The 23,003-nt window shown below is 37.7% G+C and overlaps 2 protein-coding genes across 4 annotated transcripts in view; one reads left to right on the top strand and one right to left on the bottom strand.

The window, feature by feature from the left end:
• UBE2N (ubiquitin conjugating enzyme E2 N) overlaps positions 1-3,180 on the top strand; it is a 161,855-nt gene extending 158,675 nt beyond the window's left edge. For both annotated transcript variants that reach the window (XM_069095169.1, XM_069095168.1), the window contains 3 exons: positions 422-668; positions 850-990; positions 1,467-3,180. In XM_069095169.1, coding sequence (XP_068951270.1) covers positions 422-668; positions 850-990; positions 1,467-1,507 — 429 coding nt within the window. In that variant the 3' untranslated portion in view covers positions 1,508-3,180. The remainder of the gene's footprint in view (positions 1-421; positions 669-849; positions 991-1,466) is intronic.
• A 14,335-nt stretch (positions 3,181-17,515) lies between these two features.
• NUDT4 (nudix hydrolase 4) overlaps positions 17,516-23,003 on the bottom strand; it is a 27,167-nt gene continuing 21,679 nt past the window's right edge. Inside the window, exons 4-5 of one of the 2 annotated variants that reach the window (XM_069095166.1) lie at positions 21,568-21,655; positions 17,516-20,636 (exon numbers count right to left, since the gene is read on the bottom strand). In XM_069095166.1, the coding sequence (XP_068951267.1) occupies positions 20,434-20,636; positions 21,568-21,655 (291 nt within the window). In that variant the 3' untranslated portion in view covers positions 17,516-20,433. The remainder of the gene's footprint in view (positions 20,637-21,567; positions 21,656-23,003) is intronic. The other variant, XM_069095167.1, reaches the window with a different exon arrangement.

Here is a 23,003-nt window from a genome sequence, read left to right as displayed (position 1 = left end):
GTTATTTCTGGGTGTGGTTCTAATAAGTATCTGAGCCTGGATTTGATCCCAGGTCATCCCGCCTCTGGGGCCGGTGCTTTTACTGAGCCACCTGGCCACCCCTAAGCAATTGGGGTTAAGTAACTTGCTCAGGGTTACACGGCCAGTTATTTCTGGGTGTGGTGCTAAGTGTCTGAGCCCGGATTTGATCCTAGGTCATCCTGCCTCTGGGGCTGGTGCTCTTACTCAGTGTGCTACCTGGCCACCCCAGAAAATCATTTTTTAAATAAATACAACTTGTGAGCTTTATATTTTGTACCTAGGATAATAGCACTTCTCCTAAAGTGCCTTCACATGATGTTCTCTAGAAAAGAATTTGATTATTTTTTGTGTCTAGTGAAATGACATTTATTACACATTTTGTGTGTTTCTTTTTTCTTAGGAAACCCAGCGTTTGCTGGCAGAACCAGTCCCTGGGATAAAAGCCGAACCCGATGAAAGCAATGCACGTTATTTTCATGTGGTCATTGCAGGCCCACAGGATTCCCCCTTTGAGGGAGGGACTTTTAAACTTGAACTATTTCTTCCAGAAGAATACCCAATGGCAGCTCCTAAAGTACGTTTCATGACCAAAATTTATCACCCTAATGTAGACAAGTTGGGAAGAATATGTTTAGATATTTTGAAAGGTAAGTGGCCTCCTTATCCTAGTATTGATACTCTTCTTTTCTTCTTAAATGTGACACATTCAGAACCCTCCTCAACAATCTGAGCTTGATTTCGTTTATGTCTAGATCTGTGGGAGGAAAGTACATGAAAATGTGGGGTGACTTGTTGTTTTTATCATAGTCCTAACTGTTGTCTCTGTAGATAAATGGTCTCCAGCGTTGCAGATCCGTACAGTGCTGCTCTCAATCCAAGCTTTGTTAAGTGCTCCCAATCCAGACGATCCATTAGCAAATGATGTAGCTGAGCAGTGGAAGACCAATGAAGCCCAAGCCATAGAAACAGGTAATGGCTATTGGATGTTGTATTGGGAGAAACATTCTGGCCTTCTGAGCATGGACTGCACCAAAACACACAGTCCAGCAACCTCCTAACCGGATTTGCTGGTCTACTTCTTTCACACATTTGTTGCAGCAGCATTTTAAAACAACCAGATAATGCTTTACGTAAAGTTTATTTTCAAATACATTTGGCCTCTAAATTCAGTGCAATTCAACAAGCACCTGAGTGCCAGCCATTTATGTAGTATGGTAAATGGAAGTTTAGCATTTATATCCATTGCAGTTGTAAAATTTCATTGAAGTTTTTAGGACAAAGACATGCAAAATCTTAACACCCTATTCAGCCTGTAGGAAATATTGCTTGTATTTAAATATTAATTTCAATTTTTTGTTTTAAATTACCTCTGCTATTTAACATGTTTGGAAAATAGTATATTGAACTAAGTAATCTATGATTATGTGTTTGTTTTTTCTTTACAGCCAGAGCATGGACTAGGCTATATGCCATGAATAATATTTAAATTCAATCTCAACATCAAGTGTGCATCACTTCTCCTGTTCTGCGAAGACCTTTCCTTTTTTGTTTGCATTTAATGGACACAGTCTTAGAAACATTACAGAATAAAAACCCAGACCATCTTCAGTCCTTTGGTGATTAAATGCACATTAGCAAATCTCTGTCTTGTCCTGATTCACTGTTGTAACGCATGAGCAGAGGCTAGAAGTATCATCTGGATTGTTGTGAAATTGTTTAAAAGCAGTGGCCCAGCTCTGCTTTTATTCATTTCTCCCATCATGGTTTAAGTATCAGCACTGTGAATGAAAGTAGTTGTCGGTTAGCTGCAGGGGTGTGTCTTTTTTTTTCCAGTTTTGTGGGCTCCTTTTCCCTTTTTATGGTGATGCTAATTGCATTGGTTAAAGCAGCTAACCAGTTGTACTTTAGAATATGCCCTCTAGCCAAGTCTAACTCCTTAGACGCTGTAGATGGACAAGCTTGGTTGTTTGAACAAAAATGGGAACATTAAACATCACAGCCCTCACTAATATCGTGATTCTGCTGTCAAGTGTAGAAATCTCCCTTCAAGAAAAGCTTGTGACCATTTTGTATGGCTTGTCTGGAAACTTCTGTAAATCTTATGTTTTAGTAAAATATTTTTTGTTATTCTACTTTGCCTTTGTACAGTTTATTTTGCTGTGTTTATTTCGTTTCCCTAATGTGACAATCGTATTTGAAGATTAAAACTAGTCTAGAACATTTTATGTTTTGGGTCTTCGCCATCTGACATTAAATAGTAAGACATGGACTTTGCCAATTTCTCTTCATTGATGCAGATATGTGATAAAATGCTGCTAAATGAATACTCATAAATTGATCCTGAGAATGCAGAAGTCTCTTAAGTGACTGACATGTTAATTAAAATAAACCTAAAGTATACAAAATTATCACTGTCTGATCAGTTAGATGACAATTGCTATCTAGGCCTAGAACGTTAGACAATTACCGTCCAGGGAAGGACTGACAGCAAGCAGCAGTTGTGATTGGCAAATGTGTAACTTTTCTTTTGTGCCACATCATGTCTGGCATTGATATGGACATTATAATTTTGTTTCTTCCCAATTTGTCTGAATTTAATACATGACCTTTTGTATTTTATAGGACAACAACGATAGATTTGCTAATTATTCAATATTTGCTAAGCCATTTATTACAATCTTATCTACAGACCAGATGAACAAAATATTGACCGGCTAAATTGAATTATTAGAAAAGTTTCTTCATTTGAAAGCCCCCAATTTTTAGTTTAATGTAATCAGCCTTTAAAGTTCTTGCATAATCATTTCCTGATAATCCCTCTAGGTATTCCTTAAAGCCTTTTTTTATCCTTCTTTAATTTGATTTCCCATGATTTTTTTCAGTTGTCCTATCTTTTTCTCTCTGCACTTTTCTAACTCTGCATATTTGATTTCTTTTTATCTTTAAGCCAATCATGGCCAGTCAGTCTGAGTTATGTTCATGTTAATTTGCAGGTGGAACTTTTGTCTCTTGCAGTTCAAGGTGATGGTTATGTAGCCCATCTGAATTTTCCCCACTCTTATCGTATCATCTGGAGTTTCTTCAGAATGTGGTGTATTTTATTGTGCTCCTATGTAAGATGAAGAATTATCTATTAAAATTACATTTTCAACATACAAATGCTTTTGATGACTGGTAACTGGTATACCTCAAAATGCCTTGCATGCTAACAAGTGTCAGAACTTTAATCCAAAATTAGTTTCTGTAACCGTACTATACGATTGGAATTTGCAATGGTTGACAACCTAGGAAAACCTCTGCCATCTAGGAGAACTAGTAATTATCCAAGAGAAACAGGTACCTTCCACATATGCATCAGGCATGAAAAGTAGACATATGATTGTATTCCAGATTTGTAGTTCTTATGTAGCCAGGTAACTTTTTAGAGTATTACAATTTAAATGGATCTACAAAAGACCTTTCTCAAGGAATTTTCACCTTTACAGTGCCAGAAATGATCAAAATAAGTAAAATCACAACCCAGCAAGGTCAGTGGGCAGTCAATTTTTCCGTTGTTTTTTTTTTTGCCTTTTGTAGGCAATTGGGATTAAGTAACTTGCCCAAGGTTACACAGCTAGTCGTTGGTGTGTGTGTGTGTGTGTGTGTGTGTGTGTGTGTGTGTGTTAAGTGTCTGAGGCTGGATCTGAACCCAGGTTCTCCTCACTCCCGGGCCAGCGCTTTAGTCACCGCGCCACCTAGCTGCCCCCTCCATTGTTATTAGGATAGCATTTTCTACAGTAACTGGGAGTGAAACAGCAGGTGTTGTTTATTCTTGAAGGAGTCATAGTTTGTCCCTTGACACTCTGTGTAGAATAAAGGATTGTTAGTTGAACTAGTTCCTGAAGAGATGATGGGTAAACTCAGGTCTGGAATAAAGGAAAATCAATTCATAGCAGTGAAGTGGAGTTTTCACCTGAAAGTTTTGTAGTCTTTTTTTTTTTTGGAGGGCAATTTGGGGTCAAGTGACTTGCCCAAGGTCACTTGGCTAGTTTTTTTTTATGTTAAGTGTCTGAGGCCGGATTTGGACTAAGGTCCTTCTGACTCCAGGGCCGGTGCTCTATTCACTGCTCCATCTAGACGCCCTTGTAGTCTTCTTTTAGCAAAGACAGGTCATATAAAGCTTTTCCCTTTCTGCCAGCCCTTAGGCATGTCATCTAGGGCATAATCCCTGCCACCTTCTACTAAGAAGTCACATTTGAGCTCATTCCAAAGTTCAGTTTGACTAGAAACAAGTTGAATCCAGAATTTCAAAATAAATGGCAGATTAAATTGGGTCAGTTATGTATATGTCTCAGAAGGTGATTTTGTACTTTTGATTGTCTAAGAGAGAGAGGAAAGGAAATGTGCTACTTTGGGTTGTTCAGAAACCTAATGTAGATTTACATTTGGCTTCCACTTCTCACTGCTCCATTTTGAAAACCCTCACCATGGAATGAGCTCTAGATTTTGGACCGTCCTTACCACAGGTTCCTCTTTAGCTTCTGCTTCCTGGGACCTTGATACCTCCATCATACTTTTAGTAATATTGATGTCTCTTATCTTAGGGAAGAACAAAACCTTCATGAAGGAGACTCAGATGGTAGCCAAGTGTACCTCACTTGGAATCTGGTTTGCCTGGGCTCAAGTCCCAGTTCTTACATTTAGCTAATTTCACAACTTAACTGAACCTTCTTTCTTCATCTGTAAAGGAAGATAAGAAGATGGGTTAGTGGTTGGGAGGATTTGGAGCTCAGGAAGACATGGTTTTAAGGCCTATCTCTGTCACCTCTTAGTCCTTCTGACTGTAAACTTTAGAAGCCAGTCTGGATCAGAGGAAAGGAGGGCCCCATATCAAAGAAATACTAGATTGCTGAACCTGCCCCAAGGAATATGTAAACCTTATAAACTTTAAAGCACTCTCTCTATATATAAGGTTGAAAACCTTTTTTCATCATAATAGTTAACCTACCATCGTATAGGGACCCCATCAATAATTGGTTGTTACTAACTTCCTCACAAATGTTAAGTCAACAGTTTGCTCCCAGAATTGCCTCTTTGAATGCAGAACTTATTGTGAATTTGAAATGGACTGAATGACTTTTTAAAGCTGGCGCAATTCCAGTTTAGACTTAAACAATCTGAACTTTTTTTCTACCTCTGGGAAAAAGTTGTATGGAATATTTGCTGGTATGAAAATAATTGTTATTTTAGTGGGGTTTTTTTTGCCACTTCATCTTTTTGATGCACAAATAGGTCTTATTTTGGGGGGGAGGGCAGTTGGGGCTAAGTGACTTACCCAAGGCCACAAAGCTAGTTTTTGTGTTGTGTCTGAGGCCGAATTTGAACTCAGGTCCTCCTGACTCTAGGGCCGGTGCTCTACTCACTGTGCCACCTAGCCTCCCCTCAAATAGGTCTTATTTACATATATGACTGGTTAAAGTTATTTTAAGGAAATGGATACTGAAAGCAGTGGCCCAAGATATGTATGTGATGGTGATAAGGGATCCCATTTCAGCTGGCAAAATTCTTTGATTCTCCCCTCTACAGCAGTCATGAAGATGCTTGCTTAAGTGCAAGGCTTTTTTGAGAACAAAACTGGGTTTCAGCTAGGTATCTGCTTCTTCGTTACTTTTGTGGACATTCATTGACTTAATTATAGAAGGAATACTTTTTCCCCAATTGATTGTACCTGACACAGTTCCCCAGGTTTAAAATGTCAAATCTGCTGTCCAAAACTTGCTTAATAAAATCACAGTATCCTGGTGAGTTTGAAAAGTCTGTGTTTTTTACTTATGGAAAAGCTTTTGAAATCCTATTGCTGCAAGCAACATTTACAGCCTCTCCTATACAGTTCTATTGATTCCACTGTGTTGTAAAAAAAAATGGTTTAGTGTAGTATTTCAATAACCTAATGACTTGATCATATGCTAAATTATTTTCATTTCCCTGCTTTTTAAAAATTAATGCTACCTGCCTTTTATTCCCTTGGTAGTAATGGTTGTCAGTTTAAATTTGTCTTCTTGACATGCTGTTAAAAGGGTCAGCTGTTTGAGAGGGTAGTGATGCTTGTAGATAGTGAGGAAGGCATTTTGCAATAGGCCATATTCCTCAGGGATGAACTTTGTTGTAAAGAAATCAGCTGCCTATCAGCATTCTAATCAGACAGCCTAGGGTTGTATTGAAGTAGCTTGTAATCATTTTTGTGGTCATGTGATAGATATTAGCCTGTATGAGATTGTTATTAAGAAGCCTATGGCTAAAGTTTGGATAAGAAGTGGCAATGCTCAAGAGCTTGTTCTTATGTGCCTCATGATGGTACATTCCTCTCCCCACCTCCATTTGTGTTGGGGATTTGCTTTTTTGAATGCACCCGAATATTGATGGAGTTGTCATCTCAGTGCTTGGAATTGCTCTGATGTAATTTGTAAATTAGAGAAAATTTTTACTTCAGAAGGATTTTCAGATGTCCTTGGGTTGTTGGTGAGGATCCCTACTAGCATGTTGTCACAGGAAAGTACCAGAGTTGGTGGATTTCTGTGGTAACTTTTGGACAGTTTTTTTTGCATCTCCAAAAGTGCTGTGAACTTCTCATTTTACAGGTGAGAAGGGACAGACATGGGATTACTCCCTAACTGTGGGGAAAAGACTTAATGTGACAAGTCAGGAAGCCCAGGCCCTTACACAGGTTGTTTGCCCCTGGGGTCTCTTTGGATTTGATTTTTTTTTTAAACAACTAGTTGTTTTATTGGGGAGGCGGGGTGTAGAGTGGCAGTCAGTGTTAAGTGACATGCTCAGGGTCACACAGCTAGCTAAATTTGAATTCAGGTCCATTGCACACCTAGCCGCCCCCTTATAACTATATTTCAAAGAAATTGTTTTCCTTATGTAAAGGTAAGTTTGTATTCTCAGTTATTTCCTCTAGTCCTGACAGCCCATGACAACAGTGATTAGGATGCTTCTAGTGTAGCCTCTACAAGTTCTTCCTTGCACGTTTTTGACCATGACTTCAATGCCAAATATGAGCCTTTTACCTACAAATTAGAGCTCATCAGGGTTTGGAGTGAATTAGGCATGTGCTGAAAAATGTTAGACTTCTGGATCTGTGATTGTGGTGTGTGCTCCATTCACTAGGTCAGATTGCAGCACCTTCTTTGCCTTTGAAGAGAGATCCCACCCATGGTGTTGGGGGAAGGTGGAGTGTTCTTGGTTCTCTTTGTAGGCGTTTCTTGGTTGCTGCTGTCCAGCTGTGATTCTTACTTCATCTCATTCTAGCCCACTTCCTTTTCAAGGCATGTGTGCCTCGCTTTCATATTTCATGGGCACATCATTATTATCAATATGCTGCAGACTTGCCTTGAGCTCAGCACAACTTTCCATAGCTCTTTAGGTTACTGTTTGAACTTTTCTAAGAACATCATGAGTCAGTTATAAAACATTGTGGGAGAAAAGATGGTCATTTGTGACATTAAGCAATTTGTGATCTTTGAAAGCATTACGGTTTCCAAAACGTTATCCAGCTCTGTTCATTGTCTGTGGTGCCTGTCCAAGGTAATCTGTATGGATGGGTCAACTCACTGAGCTACGTGATGTAATCTGAGAAAGAAGCATTTTTCAATCACTTTTTCCACTGTGGATTGTCAGGCTAGTGAGTGGAATGACGCTGGATCTCACTGAGGAGTCTCGTTCAGAGCTGCATGGAATTGGTACATTGTCATTTGTGAAAGGGAGCACTTGGAAAATTAAATTCATCGATCGTTTATTAGGCACCTACTATGTGAAAGACCTTGCATGTGCAAAAAGGAACAGTTACTTTCCTCAAGGAGCTTGCGTTCTACCGTGGGGATGTAGACACATTATTTGGAAAGGAAATGCAAGATGAATGGAGAGGAAGTGCACTGACAGCTAGTGGGAGGCAGGGAGAAAAGCCTCGCTGGAGGACGCGGTGCGAGGAGCCCGCGCTTGAAAGAGCGTGGGAATTCTGAGAGAGAGAGCAGGGCATTCACTGAGAGCGTGTGCAAAGTGCTGAGAGTAGAGACAGGAGACGGAATGTCCACTCTGGGGCCAGTTGGGCAGAAACAATGAGAGGGAGTGAGGGAAAGGAGAATTGGACATAGAAGCCAGACTTGGATTGTGATGAACATCTCATGATTTTGGTGTAGAGCGCTGGGTTATTTGTGTTTTATATTTTGCTTCATGTTAATACTCACTGGATTACTGATTCTCACTTAACATAGATTCTAGTATAATTTAATATGTAGCAGACCCCTTCATGGATGTTCTATGAAATTACTGTTGCTTCTAGAATGAAATATGAATTCTTGTCATTTAAAGCCTTTCATTACTGGCTCCAACCTCTCTTTTTAGTCTTCTTATACATTTCAGTCAAACTGGTCTTTGTGCTCTTCCTCCATCTCTCTGCCTTGTAATATTTGACTGCCATGTTCAGAATGCTCTCCCTCTTCACCCACCTCTCCTGGAACCCTAACTTCCTTTGAAGCTTGGCTTAAGTGGCCCTTCCTACATGAAACTTTTCCTAATTGCCTTACAGCTCTCAGTACTTTTATTTGGTACACAGGAATTTACATGTGTACCTAGTATTACTTGATGGAATGGTACCACTTTTGAGGACAGGAGATAGTTCTTTGCATAAAAATGCTTCTTTGAAATTAAACATGAAACTCGTGGGGTCTTCTGCCAAGAATTAGTTTTCTATTATTACCTGCACCTTTCTCCTTTCTAAAAAGGAGGCACATGGATTGGTCATTGCTTGGTTGCTTTTTTTTTTCCCCCCATCCGGATCTTTTCCCATTCTTTCAGAATCTTCCTGTTTTGGAGACCTTGAAAACTGACCCCAGAGTATTTTTTAAAACTATTGCTCCCAGCATGGGTTTTTTTCTGCTTGTATTTGTCAGGTCTGGGCATTCTTCATGTTAGTGGACACTGCCATTTCTTCCCGTTGTACTTGGGATCCTTAAATGGTATTGGTTCTGTCATTACTGATGAGAAAGGATTGCTGCAGAAATCACCAATTATGGTTTAGAGCTGGAAGAAATCTTAGTCTTTTAGTCCAACCTCTTTTCATTTTATTGATAAGGAAACTGAGGTAAAATCCATCATCATAATTAGTATATTGTTCTTCACGGTTTGCCTAGAATGGGCATTCTCATTTAATGTTGAAAATTTTCCAAATAATTTTATAATACATTTATAATACATCTTTTCCCTCCCCAATTTAAAAAAAAGCCCTTATAATATGTATGCTCAAATGAAACAAATTGTCTATGTCCATAAATATCTCATTCTGCACCTTGAGTCCATGCTTTATCAGTACTCTGGGATTGTTGTATCATTGCATCAAGTTGTTCAGTTTTCTGTTATTACAGTGTTGCTAGCATATGAATTATTCTGCTCCCTTCACTCTGCATCAGTTCATATAGGCCTTTATAGATTTCTCCCAAACCATCCTTTTTATCATTTCTTATGGCAGTTTATATTCATACACCATAATTTATTGAATAATTCCCCAGTAAATGAGCACTCCCTTAGTTTACAGTTGTTTTCTGGAACAAAGAGAACTATTGATAAATATTTTTATGCATATGGGTCTTTTTCCTCTTTGATCTCTTTGGGGGTAAATTCTTGTGTAATAGTCACAAAAACCCTGTGAGGTAAGTACTACAGGTATTATCTGTGATTTACAGATGAGGAAATAGGCCCAGTGATGCTAAGGGATTTATTCATGGTCACACAAGTAGTAATTAGGAGACCTAATTTTGAAACCATCTCTCTTGCTTTCAGGTCTAGCTCTTCCTTTGACTTTTCCCATTCTCATTATTTTGTAAATGAGCTCGTACTCTAAACCAGTGTAGTCCTGGGAGTTAACTCTGCCTACTTGTATAAATGTCTTATTTAAATTTCCACAGGAAAAACTGAGTCAACATTTCTTTTGTCCATTTAATGTTTTGGAGTTGACCATATTTCAAGGCAGGTTGGGTTGTATGCAATTAGCTTTTATTAAGTATCTGCTATGTGTCAGGTACTCTTCTAAGCTCTGGGAATAAAAATGAGAAAAACCTCTGAATTTTTTGTTCACAGCCTTAATTTAACAAAGGTTTTGTGTTTTTTTTTTTTCTTGGCAGTTGGGTTTAAGTGACTTGCTCAAGGTCACACAGCTAATTTTGTGTTGTGTCTGAGGCCAGATTTGAACTCAGGTCCTCCTGACTCCAGGGCTGGTCCTCTTCACTGCTCAGGAGATACTAGAATTAAGAGGGACTGGGAATTTCCTGCAGAAGATGGGATTTTAGCTTGAAGAGAGGCAGGGATCATTCAGGAGGGAACATTCCAGGCATAAGGGACAATTAGGAAAAAAATGCCCACAGTAGAGATGGTGTCTTGTTAACAGAAGAGTGAAGAAGCCACTGTTACTGGATCAGAGAGAAGTGTGAGAAGACTGGAAGAGATGGTGGCAGGGAGCCACTGGAATCAGTATGGGGTTGCCGTGATTGAACTAGCACTTAAGGAAATAATTTTGGCAACTTAGTGGAGGATGGACTGGAGTGGAGAGAAATGTGGCAAACTCAACCTGCAGGCTATTGCCATAGTTTAGATGTGAGACAAGGGCCAAGGTGGTGGTAACATCGGGGAGAAAGGGGTGCATTTGATAGCTTTGACAAAGCTACGGGGAAAGTTAATGATAAGTTGCAGACACCCAGGTTTGGAAGCCTGGTGGACTGACTAGGAAGAAGGTGGTTCAGTTTGGGACATGTTGAGTCTAAGATGTCTAAAACCAGTTGGAGTTAGATAAGTAGTTTTTAGAAGACAATGGGAGCTGATGAGATCATTAAGTGAGAGCCCAGACCACAACCAAGGAGGATTGGCCTGGTTAAGAGGTGTGAGACTTGGGTAAGGAATATAAATGGTAGGTTTTTGTAGTTCTGACAGTTCTAACCAGTGCAGACCTGACTATTGATAGTTGATTTTGAAATGTGATGTTGGTAACATCTTCCTTTTGGGGTCACAAATTTCAATTTTGATCACTGCTTTCCAAGCCTGGTCTGGCTCTGAATCCTTATTGATAGACCTGAGGATTCCAAGGAGATTCCCATTCTTAGGATTTACACTTCCATTTGCCATCCTCCATCTTTTTTACATAAAACTAACCATATAAATGTGACATTTTTCAATTTCAAAGAAGTGTACTCATTTTTAACTTTTAGCTAAGCAAACTAAACTCCCATGCTGCGCATGTCCACAAGTATGTTATTCTGTACATCACTTATCTGTGAAGAAGCACATAGCCTGCTTTATTGGTCCCTCAGAATCCTGGTTGGTCATTGCATTTACCAGAGTTCCCAAGTCTCTCAAAGGGAGTTGTCTTTACCAGGTTATTACATCATTTGGCCTTCTGGTCCCTAGCAGAGGGAAAAATTTTTGAATCCAGTCCCTCTGCTGTAAGCTATGTGACTTTATTTTTTCTGATCTTCCCATGATATATTATCATCTTCATCACTGTCTGCTGTAGTAACAGTAATCAATTGAATACAATATAGCCTCCTTTTATGGTGGATAGAGGGAGAGGCTGTGGAACTCGTCCCTCATTCATCCCCCACATCAACTTTGAGGCTTGGAAATACATTTCTTGGCTAGGTGCCATCTGTGAGGTCAGTCCCAAATTTCTCTTCTGACCTCTCCAGCTGTTTCCACTGTCCTTAAATTTTCCTTGAGCACTTTAGAGCTCTCCTTTTCACTGTGTATGTCATATTCTGGGCTGTACACTAAACTCCCTGATTCCAGGGACCAGTTAGTCTTTATTTCCTACACTGGGTTGGTTGCCATGGCCCAAGAATTCATCAACTGGCAAAATGAACATGTGGGTGAGCCTCTAAGGCCTTTAGCACTCTGTTGTTGCTAGGACTATATGCCAAACCAAGGGTTTTTAACCTTTATTGTGTCATGTTCCTGGTGTGCACCCATTCTCAGAATCACTTTAAAAATTGCGTAGGATTACAAAAAAGACAAGCAAGTGAAATTAGCATAATGCACGGCACTGTTTATTGGATGAGTGAAAATAAAGATGTAAATTTTTTTTGCTGGTCCAAGTTCACATGCCCAAATCCCCATCCCTGCTCTGGATGCCTTGGTTCACTTCACCCTTGGTTAAGAAGCTCTAGGCCTTTCCAAAAGAGTGTGCCTAGGCTCCAGTGATACAATGAAATAAAATACTATATAGAAGTGTGGAGTAAAGGGTGTCACCAAACAGAACAAGATGGGCCTGAGGCAGATGGGGAGCTAGACACCTAATGCACTCCCCATTTGCTAAGACATTGGGCCTCCTTATGGATAACTCACCAGATGGATATAGATGGCTTGTAATCTGTATGACAAATCCTTGCATATTTCTGTTGGTCTGTCAAAACAAAGATTCTTAACTTGGACCATGGGTAGACTGCAATCTGTCTGTGAACTGGGGTAGCCAGGTGATACATCTTTATTTTCAGACCTCAAAATGAGACGTGCATTTTTCTGAATTACTTAAAAATATTCTGAGAAGGCATGTACTGATTTCACCAGACTGCCAAAGGGCACAAAAGGTTTCAGCCCTTTATGATTTGAACAAGACTTACCATTTTTCATTTCCTCTGCATTTCTATGCCTCATGAAGGCACTGACATTAGTTATTTGAGAATCAGAAATGTATGATTGTTACATCAACTTTTTGTTAAGCCAACCACTGTAACTTCTTTGATTTGTTAGGAACTATGGCTCAGGGTCCAGTATATAAGTGATAGCTTCTGATGAGTTTTTGTGCTGGCTTCCTGTTTTCAATTTTAACATTAGGGTATTCAGTCCAAGAGCAAATGGTACATTTAGTTTTAAAGTTCTATTTGCCACCCTACTGCATCTCCCTCTCCCCCTACCTTTTACTAAGTGAATTTTCTTTAAAGACAATGAATACAGAAACTAATAAAGACGATTCAAATGTTTCCTATGTGTCAAGATTGTTTTGGACCATCTGTCATAAATGGACGTGCCACAAATCAAAAATTTCCATAGATAAGCAGTCAAAATAGAATTAATGTTTGGTATTTAGTGACAATGAATTTGAAAGTATACAATTCTGATAAAATAGAATGCTCTATTATTTGATAGTGTAAATGGTGTCTAACTCGAGATCCATTTATTTCTGTTATTCATCATTGGAATAGTTAGCTTATGTTAAACATGAGAGATTCCATTGATACTATATCTTGACTTGGTGCATTATTGGAAAAGAGAAGGTACTTTTTATTCATTCCATACATTGAGCTCAGCTGGAATGACACTGGCCCCTTTCATGGTATTCCAATGTTTGATAAAGTTATTGTAAATACCATCTTTTATGTGAAAAATGTAAAAACAAATAAACTTTGGCATTTAAGTGTTGCATTTCTCCATACTCATATCATTTCTGGTAAAAGTACTTGTGATTTTCTAGAATTTGGATGCATCAAAATCAGAGAATGTGATTTTTGCAGAGTATTTTATCCTGTGTGTGTGTGTGTGTGTGTGTGTGTGTGTGTGTGTGTATATGTATATGTATATATAAGCAATTGGGGTAAAGTAACTTGCTCAAGGTTACACGGCCAGTTATTTCTGAGTGTGGTGCTAAGTATCTGAGCCCGGATTCGATCCCCAGGTCATCCTGACACTGGGACTGGTGCTCTTACTCGCTGAGCCACCTGGCTGCCCCTTAAAGGAAGATTCTTTTTTTTTTTTTTGGCTTTTTGGAGGGCAAGTGGGGTTAAGTGACTTGCCCAAAGTCACACGGCTAGCTCCATTCACTGTGCCACTTGGCTGCCCCTATATCCTGTATATTTTTGAATAGCAGTAATTTGAATGTATCTGAAAATAGAAATCAGTCAAGTAACTATTCATTAAGTAAGGATCACTTTGTGAAGTGTCCCCTATGTGCTAAACATTAGAATCCTATAATTTGCTGAGGGTGGGGTTTGGAGAATGAATACAATAGGATTGCAGATAAATAAGTGTCATCAGGCACCTGGAATGAGAAGTGAATAGTCAAGATTTGGAAAGGCAAAGTTGGATAAAATGTCTAAGAGACATAAACATAAGCTCCTAAGCCTACCAAAATATGCACAGGAGCATCAGAGTCAAAACCCGGCCCTTAGAGGTCAGTCATCACATGAAGGTCTAAAGTTTAGTTAAAGGGCTTGCCCAACACCACACAGGTAGTAGTTGGCAGTACTTGAATCCCAGACCTCTCCCACATCTGGTACTCCACTCAACCATGCTCAAAAGCAGCAGCTTTTATAGTAGCAAAGAATAGGAAACGAAGTATGTGCCCCATTGATTAGGGAATAAATACTTAAAGTACTCCTCTTTGAGGAATGTGAACCAAAGAATATACAGATTTATACCCTCAACTAGAAATTAAGAGGACATTAAATAGCAACAAAGATCAAAGTAATGAGGCAAAACAAATTGGGATAGGAAAATAACTGGTCGGTCATACCACTGGTGAATGAGAAATTCTAAGAACTATGGAAATAAATGAAGAAAGTGGAACCAAAAGAGCATACACCACTACAATAATGTAAACAAAAACTACTAAAAAGGGCAGCTAAATTTCTTCTTTGCTGTGAACGATGCTGGTTCCAGTTAGAGCATATCACAAACTGAAGGACTATGGCTGCAAAACACAACACATTTCAGCCATGTTGAACTGATTTTCCTTTGTCAGAAGTTTGCAGTAAGATACAATGTTTTTGGCTTTGTTGGATTTTAAAAATCTCTCCTGCAAGGAAAAAGCCTGTTGGTAAGGAAAGCAGTATTACATTCACGAGTGAATCTAATACTAGAATAGTGACGCATATAAAAGTCACAATATAAACAAACTTGGAGAAGCAAAGAAATTATCTTCTATACTGATGGGAGTTCATGACCAAAAAGATAAAGGATGACAGGAAGCCTCTACCCCTTCCGCTCCCCCGCCTTCTCCCCTAACACTGCCACCACCATGGGACAGGACATCACTTCACATCTGAATTACTGCCACAGCCTGAGTTTCCTTGGATCAGGTCTCTCTTCCACTCCAGTTCATTCACAACTGTCTTCTGAAAGCACAGGACTGACCATGTCACCTCCCTACTCACTTTGAGGATCAAATACATGACAAGATTACATATGATTTAAGAGTTTTTTGTGTAAGTGAAACTGTAAAAAAAAAATCTTGGCAAGTTTCTATGGTAACCATCTCATTTCCAAACAAAAGAATCAGATTCAAATTTAGGATAAGAGCCATTCCCCAATTCATAAATGGTCAAAGGATATAAACAGGCAATTTAAGTTTCCAAAGGAAGAAATCCAAGCTTTTAATAGCCAGATGAAAAAAAAATCGCTCCAAATCACACTTTTCCCCCAAATCAAAAAGCATTTATTAGTAAGCATTCAATATGTGTCAGATACTAGGGATACAAAAAAAAAATTACTTAAAAAATTACAAATATCAAAGGGGTTGTGGGTACAGGCACATTAATGCACTATGGGTAGAGCTATGGATTTGGTCAAGCAATTTAGACGACACCTAAAAAGTTGCTTCATGTAGGGCATACCCCTCTGACTTAGCAATATCATTACAGACTATTGGACAGAGATCTAAAAGTAAGGAACATGTCTCACATGCTCTTTTTGTAGTGGAAAAGAACTGGAAACTAAAGAAGTATTAAATCAAAAAAGCCTAGGAAAACTTGTATGTTCTAATGCAGAGTAAAGTGAACTCTGTCTCATCAATGCAATGACTACTGTGATGCCAGGGATATACTAGTCTCCTTACCCCTGACAGAGAGGTAGGATCTTGGGATTCAGAATAAGACATAAATGGTCAAACTGGGAATTAATTTTATTTGGCTACTGTGAAGGTTTTTCTTCCTTCTACCCAATAGGTGGAGAGATCAGAGAGGAAAATACTTGTTAATTGAAAAAATTTTAATTTAAAATTTTAGTTAAAAAAATAAACATAACATAAAAGCAAAAACTTTTGAAAAATGCAGTGGAGGGTTAGAAGAGGTGTCAAATCTAGGAAAGCAGATTAAAATATAAAACTCGGAAATATTTAAGAAAAATACAGTTTTGGGACCCCTTTTCTATTTGGGTTTGATACCACTGGGTTAGAGTGCTAAGAGTACATTAGAAAATGACTTTTTAAAAGGCACAAATAGAAATGGGGGAAGAAGAGGGAGAAGTCATTGAATAAGCCAGGACATACGTGTCCTTTTAACAAAGCTACTTTTAGTGAGAGGCTGCATGTCCTTTTAGTTATCACTTAATAGTATTTTGCTTCATTTTTCAGGCATTGTGGGAGAATGAAATGAGCAAGTAGGCTATCACAGAATTTATTAATAAAAATTGAGGAAATTGGACACTATAAGATCTCTAAATTAATTGTGATTTTTTTTAACCTCTACAAGCCTATCTAATTATTGTTCTCCCTATGCTTGCCAGACAGAGTCATAAGGTTCCAATGGAATACTCCAATGGAATAGTATCCTAAGGAATACTCTTAGAATCACTAAATTTTTTAAAAAAGGTATGGAGCGTGTTTCCAGGTTATTTAAATAGAAGCACTGTGAGTCTGCAAATCAAAAGATCTTTTCTTGTAAGGGATTATATCTGTACTGTTCAAAACCAAGTTAAGTCTATGTACAGGGATAAAATATGGTATTTGGCTCAATCTTTTTGAGATCTTTGAAAGGAAACAACATACCATACACTAGAAGCATGCAGTGATTAGGGGCTCACTACTGCTGGATTTTCTTAAGGGAGATGAAGCCAATATTAAGTCAAAATCAAATTAAGTCAAAAATTTCTTCTCTGGTACACAGTAGAATAGGTGAAATTAGAATGGGAACCTTTGCTACTAGTATTTTACTTGTTCTGAAATCCCCTAATCTTTCATTTTCTTATATTTAGAAATACAAATTTACTCAAAGTTGGGGAGATCCACTAGTTCATCTTGCTTATTCTGCTGATAAAGAAACTGACTGTAGCCACATCCTCCACTACCAGGACAGCTAACCCTTAAATACTCTCTTTGCTGGGTCTTTTTACTCCTCCCCTGTATGATCCAGTCATTTAGCTCCAAGAAGAACATCAAGTGTCAGTCTCCTCCCTTTCAAACAAGGCTGGGGTAGTTAAATGAAAGGCTACAACAATTAAAAAAGACACCCAAGGTCTTTGTTAGTCTAATTTCATTTCCAACCTCAGGGCAGAGATACATTTACTGTATCTATTTACTTATGTTAATATGCTGCCCCTCCCACTCCATAATGCTAAACCTGAATTTAAAAAAAAAAAATCTGTTTTTAGTTATTTTTATAATGAACTGATTTAGGGATCTATGTTTAGAATCAAATTATCAGAGTTGTATGATTAGCCAAAAGACAAAAGCATAAAACAGGAGTTGACTGAAACCATAAAATTCTAAGTTTTCAAATACCTCAGTCACACAACTTTTATTTAATTTTTATTCTGATATTTTATCTCAAATATAAAAAGTCAAAATTCTTACACCAATCTTCAAAAGAAAACCATGCAGAACAATTAAAAATGTTTACAGTCTTTAACAGAACAGACTTTTCTTGAAAAATTCCACACTTTTAGGCCAACCCTGGTCCTGGTTCATCTAGATGACCCCAAGATGACTGACTGCCTTAGGGGTCTCCAAACTCCAAGTTCTTAAGTGTTAACAAGTATGGCACTTACCCAGCTGGGAAACTTCAGTTGTGGCTTCAAAAGGGACAGAAAACAGCTTCCTCCTAATGTCAACAAGTCAAAATTACTCATGGTCTTGTTCTATAAGTTACATTTGTTTCTAATCATAAGTAGGCATCCTGCCTTCTCCAAGATAATTTAGGGCACAAGAAATCAAAGTCACTTGTGAACCTTTAAGCAAGAAGACCACAGTAATGTACCTATGAGTAACTAGCCTACTATCTGATGACAACATTTAAAAAACAGGATTTAGTCCAAGGGACGAGAGAGAACACTTGGCGCCCCTTCACTGTAGCTCATCTCTATTTGGGCCAAAGGTGTCTTAAGTCTCCTTTCAACACAGAGAAAGTTATCTCTCTTTAGGGTTTTAAAAATGTAATTCTGCTAGACCAGTGTCAACTATTCAGCAAGAGTCAACCCTGTGGCGATACATTGTTTACTCTGAAATATGATAACTATAAAATGTTCTGTTAAATTATACAAAGAAAAACATTAGGAATAAAAGCTAATTGAAGGAATTTTGAAAGTTGCATAGACACTAAAGAGATCTGTACACTGAACAGCAAGAAGGAATCCTGATGTGGCACTACTAAGCCCAAATGTTCTGACCAAAAAATTATACAACAAAATATTTATAGGCTAACAACTCTTATGAGTTGGTTAACATCAATACTGTACATTTTTACATTTTTATCAAATACATAGTTTGAGTTACAAAATAAGATCATGCATTATTTACCTCTAAGAATACCATGTACAAGCTTTTTTAAAAATCCCCAGTGTTAGAATGTTAAATGGGAGTAGTTTTGTGTACAAAAACTGTGTCCATAAAACAAAAAATCCAGTTTCTTTTGGCTGTTTGTAATTCAAAGAAACTTCTAAAACGACTTAAGTTACTCTGAGAAACATCTAGCCCATGAGATTTTTCTAAGTCAATTTATGGGATTGAAAGGGTTTGCCCAAAATGCTTTTTTGTTTTTAAAGATGTTTAACTTCCTGTACAAGGAGAAATAACATTTCTCAATCAAGTTACATAATTTAGAATAGGAAATTCCCCAAATGTTCATTTTCTACTTTCTTCATTTCTTTTGGTTAGCTGTAACATGTTTTCAAAACCTATTTTTCTGTGAGTTAGAACTTGTACTTAAGATCTGGTGTGTTTGAATGGCACAAGATCTCATTTCAAACTGTGGCACCAATAATTACTAAAAGTGTAACAGCACTCAATTTTAATTTATAGCAGCATTTTACACAATTGTGTTTTAAAAGTAGGTTAACGATTTGTGTACTGAATAACAAAGTGTTTAAATTACATGTACTTTCCACTTTACACTCACTATTTACCATTTAGAATATTTACAAATGTTTGTAGAATGATTTTTAACCCCACATCTCTTCAAAATGCTAAAGGTTTTTACACTTAAACCTCAGTTCTGACCTGACTAGGGAAGAGGTATTTTCATTTTAGATGGGATTCTTGGTTTTAGGTGTTTTAGAAGTTTCAAAAGTGAAAAGAACTTAAAATCCCCAATCACAATCTTTTTTCAAATGAAGAGATGCAAAAGTGTCCCACTAAGTTTTCAGTGGAACCGCAATTTAAGGGGTTTATAGAACATTTAAAAAGTTCTAAAGCAAGATAAGATCTCCATCATAAGCCTGGATATTTTCAATTTTGTTGGCTACTGTTTGCTAGGAAAGATAACAAAGAGGCTCCCAGGGACTAAAAGGAATGGCAGAAACTGAATGAGAAAGCATTTGAGCTTGATGCCAGTGTGCTGTTGGTAGCAGTGGATTAATAAAACCAACCAAGGGTAGTCCATGATGAAAATGGCTAATTAGTAGACTTTTTCCATTAAAAACAATAACTTATGCTTTTCCTAGGGCATTCTGCACAAAAGGGTGATAAATCAAAGGGAGGCCGGAGGTGAATCTTAATGCTGTTTTTTATGAGCCTATTTTGTATTATTTCCAGGGTGTATGTGTTGATAGTAGCATCTCATACTGAAATGTAATCCATACTCAGCACTGGAAAGACTCCTAAGTTTAAATCTTAAGGAGGGAAAAGATATCACATGTATAGGAAACAATGCCCCCTAGTAGAGAAATGGTATTTAATTCACATCTATTCTCTCTAAATCCCAAGAAATCATAAGGGCTATAATGTATTTGAAATAAAGTGGCATTATAAATATTTTAATCTTTTGAAATGAGCTCTAAAAACTAAAAGCCAAGATAGAAGGCTTGTTTTCAATGGGTTAGTACTTTAGGAAAGTACCTAATCATCTCTCCCCTTAATTTCCTTTAAAAAAAAAAAAAAACTCCAGACAACCATACCAGTTAAGTTGGTGTGAAAACCAGAATTCGAACAGTCTGAAAAACAAAAATAAAAATGTATTTGGGGAAAGGGAGAGGGCACACAGTTAAGGCATCTTTAAAAAAAATCCATATGGCTTTGGTTTACTGAAATATTTTTACACTGTTAAAGAAAAAGGGAAATATTTCAAAGCATCTGAAAAATATGAAAACTGCTTGAATACATAGTTTATGACAATTCATACAGCTAAAACATGTGGATATCAAACACAGAAGCCTTCTCCCTGTAAAACTGTATGGTCATCTAGATATTTATCTTACAGAAGATGGCAGCCCTGAAGTCTGTGCAGAAGTTACATACAAAGAATTGTTGTCTGGAAGGGTAGGAACCATGGAATTTCCATTGGCTGGGGAGCAGCCCAACTTCAATTTTTCCAAATACTCGGCATGCACAGGTTTATGACACTGTAGAACTTTAATGGCATCTTCAACCTTGAACCATTCTCTCTTCCTTCCTAAAGAAAAAAAAAGTTATTAACAAAATAATTATTAAAAACTCATTTTTAAGGCAGTTATCCCTCACCACCCTTAACCCCCATCAAATCATTAAACATATTAAGAGTTCAATGTTTCCTAATGGGTTAATAGGACTAATTCCTCAGAATTTAAACAAAATATCAAATGTCAGGGTGATCTGAAGACTGTAAATGATTGCCGAACCAGGGAATAACTTCTAAACTACACTTTTGTCTGACAGTTGACTAATATAAAAGTAGGAGTTTGTCATAATAAAATGTGGAACTTTTGAGTCATTTCATATCACACAAAATATGTAAAAGAAGGTGAAGTGAAGATGGCAAGGGCATGACTGGCAGAGGCATAAGGCAGGGCCCAAAGACACATCCAGTGGTGGAGTGCTTAATTTGCTACCACTGCTATACACTTTTACTGAGCATGATCAACAGATATTACATGGGATGTCGGGATGCCAGCTAACATTAAAATACCATAAAGTATTTCCTATACTTTCAGCCAAATACAGCATGTAAAGTCAACTTGCTTATTAAAATGAAAAGATTCTTAAATATATAGATGAGTTCGAGTCAGCCACATGCAGGTCCAAATATTAAATGACAATTTGGGAATATCGATGTGAGAGATAAGAGAACTGAACTAGTTCATGGGTATACCAGTATATAGTCAATTCTATTTGCTTCTTTAGAAATCTTTTAAGAAGGAGATTATGAAATAGATTTTAAAAAACATTCACCAGGGGGAATGGGGGAAGATATAGGAGAGAGGAGATTGGGGGAAGGGATATTCAGTGGGATCGCTATTTTGGGGTGGTGGGTAGAGGAAAAATGGGGAGAAAATTTGTAATTCAAAATCTTGTGAATATGAATAAACTAAAAAATAAGAGGAAAATTAAAAAAAAAAACAATTTACCTATATTAACAGAATCCTCCCAGTCTTCCAATATTTCAGTGACGGTAAGAACATAAACATAAGTGCGATGCTTGCGGTCTTGATTCTGCTTGAATATGGAAAAGATAACATTTTAATCTACAGGCTCATGCTTTACAAAAATTGTACAATATCTACCAACAGTAATATTACAAAGAATTAAAGCATTAAAATTAAGTATATTCACATCTTTATAAACAGGTATAATTTACTTTCTGATGGTCCTGATGAGAGAAATATAATTGTCAGTATAAATCATCAGGAAACTGAAGCCCAAGGTTACATGAGCTAGTGTAAGCAGGACAAGGCCAACCAACTTTCTACTATTGGGCTTAATCCTTACAGGCCATTTACAGGGAATTTGAGATAAGTATATCAAAAATAGGTGGCAACTGGGCATATAAAAGCAAGAATGGAATCAACATTGTCTCACTGTGAACTTTCCCCAGGTGAAAAAAAAAATTTAAGATTTAAAACCAAAAACATCCTGCCACGTATTGTAGCAAACTTAGTAAAGGAATATAAATTAGGGCATCTTTAGAACAAATTACAGCATATGAACAAAACAGAATACTACTGTACTGGAAGAAATAGGGGTATGGATTCAGAAAAACTGGGGGAAATTGTATGAACTGATGCAGTGAAGTGAGCAGAACCAGGAGAACAATCTATACAGTCAGTCATAAAGACAAACATTAACATTGATCAATGATAATCACATTTCCATGACTCCCATACGCCCCAGGGGTGGGGGCGTATAAGATGGACTCAGGTTGAAGACAGACCTTTTTCTAGACATGGTCGATGCAGGAAATTTCTTTTTTTTTGTTTGACTACACATATTTATTATAAGTGTTTTGTCCTTATTTTCCCCTTTTTGGAGGGGGGAAGGCAGGGAAATTGGGGTTAAGTGACTTGCCCAAGGTCACACCGCCAGTGTTAACTGTCTGTGGCCAGATTTGAACTCAGGTCCTCCTGACTCCAGAGCCAGTGATCTATTCACTACGCCACCTAGCCACCCGTGTTTTGTCTTTTTAAATGTCTTTGAAATATTTCCCCTTTTCTTTAACAGTGTAAAAATATTTCAGTAAACCTTTTTAAAAGGGATGGTGTGGGATAAGCTACCTTTAAGATGTATTTCTAACAGTTACTTTCTAGGAAGGAAAGCAGACTGGTTCAAGGTAGAAGATCCCACTGAAGTTCTTCAATGACATAAACCTGTAGAAAAACTAAAGTTGGGCTGCTCATTGACCAAGAGAAATTGGTGAATTTTAGTTAACTGAGAAAATATTAAGACCATCACTATATCCATAGTTTCATTAGAAGAACTACTCTGATTCTTGTCCATGCACTAATTTAGAGCTTAGAGGGGTGTGTGTGTGTGTGTGTGTGTGTGTGTGTGTGTGTGTGTGTGTGTG

The sequence above is a fragment of the Petaurus breviceps genome, unplaced genomic scaffold, assembly GCF_028583685.1.
Source record: "Petaurus breviceps papuanus isolate PSGF00001 unplaced genomic scaffold, PetGlider_PUasm1.0 225, whole genome shotgun sequence".
Lineage (NCBI taxonomy): Eukaryota > Metazoa > Chordata > Mammalia > Diprotodontia > Petauridae > Petaurus > Petaurus breviceps.
This window is presented reverse-complemented; position numbering and strand designations above follow the sequence as displayed.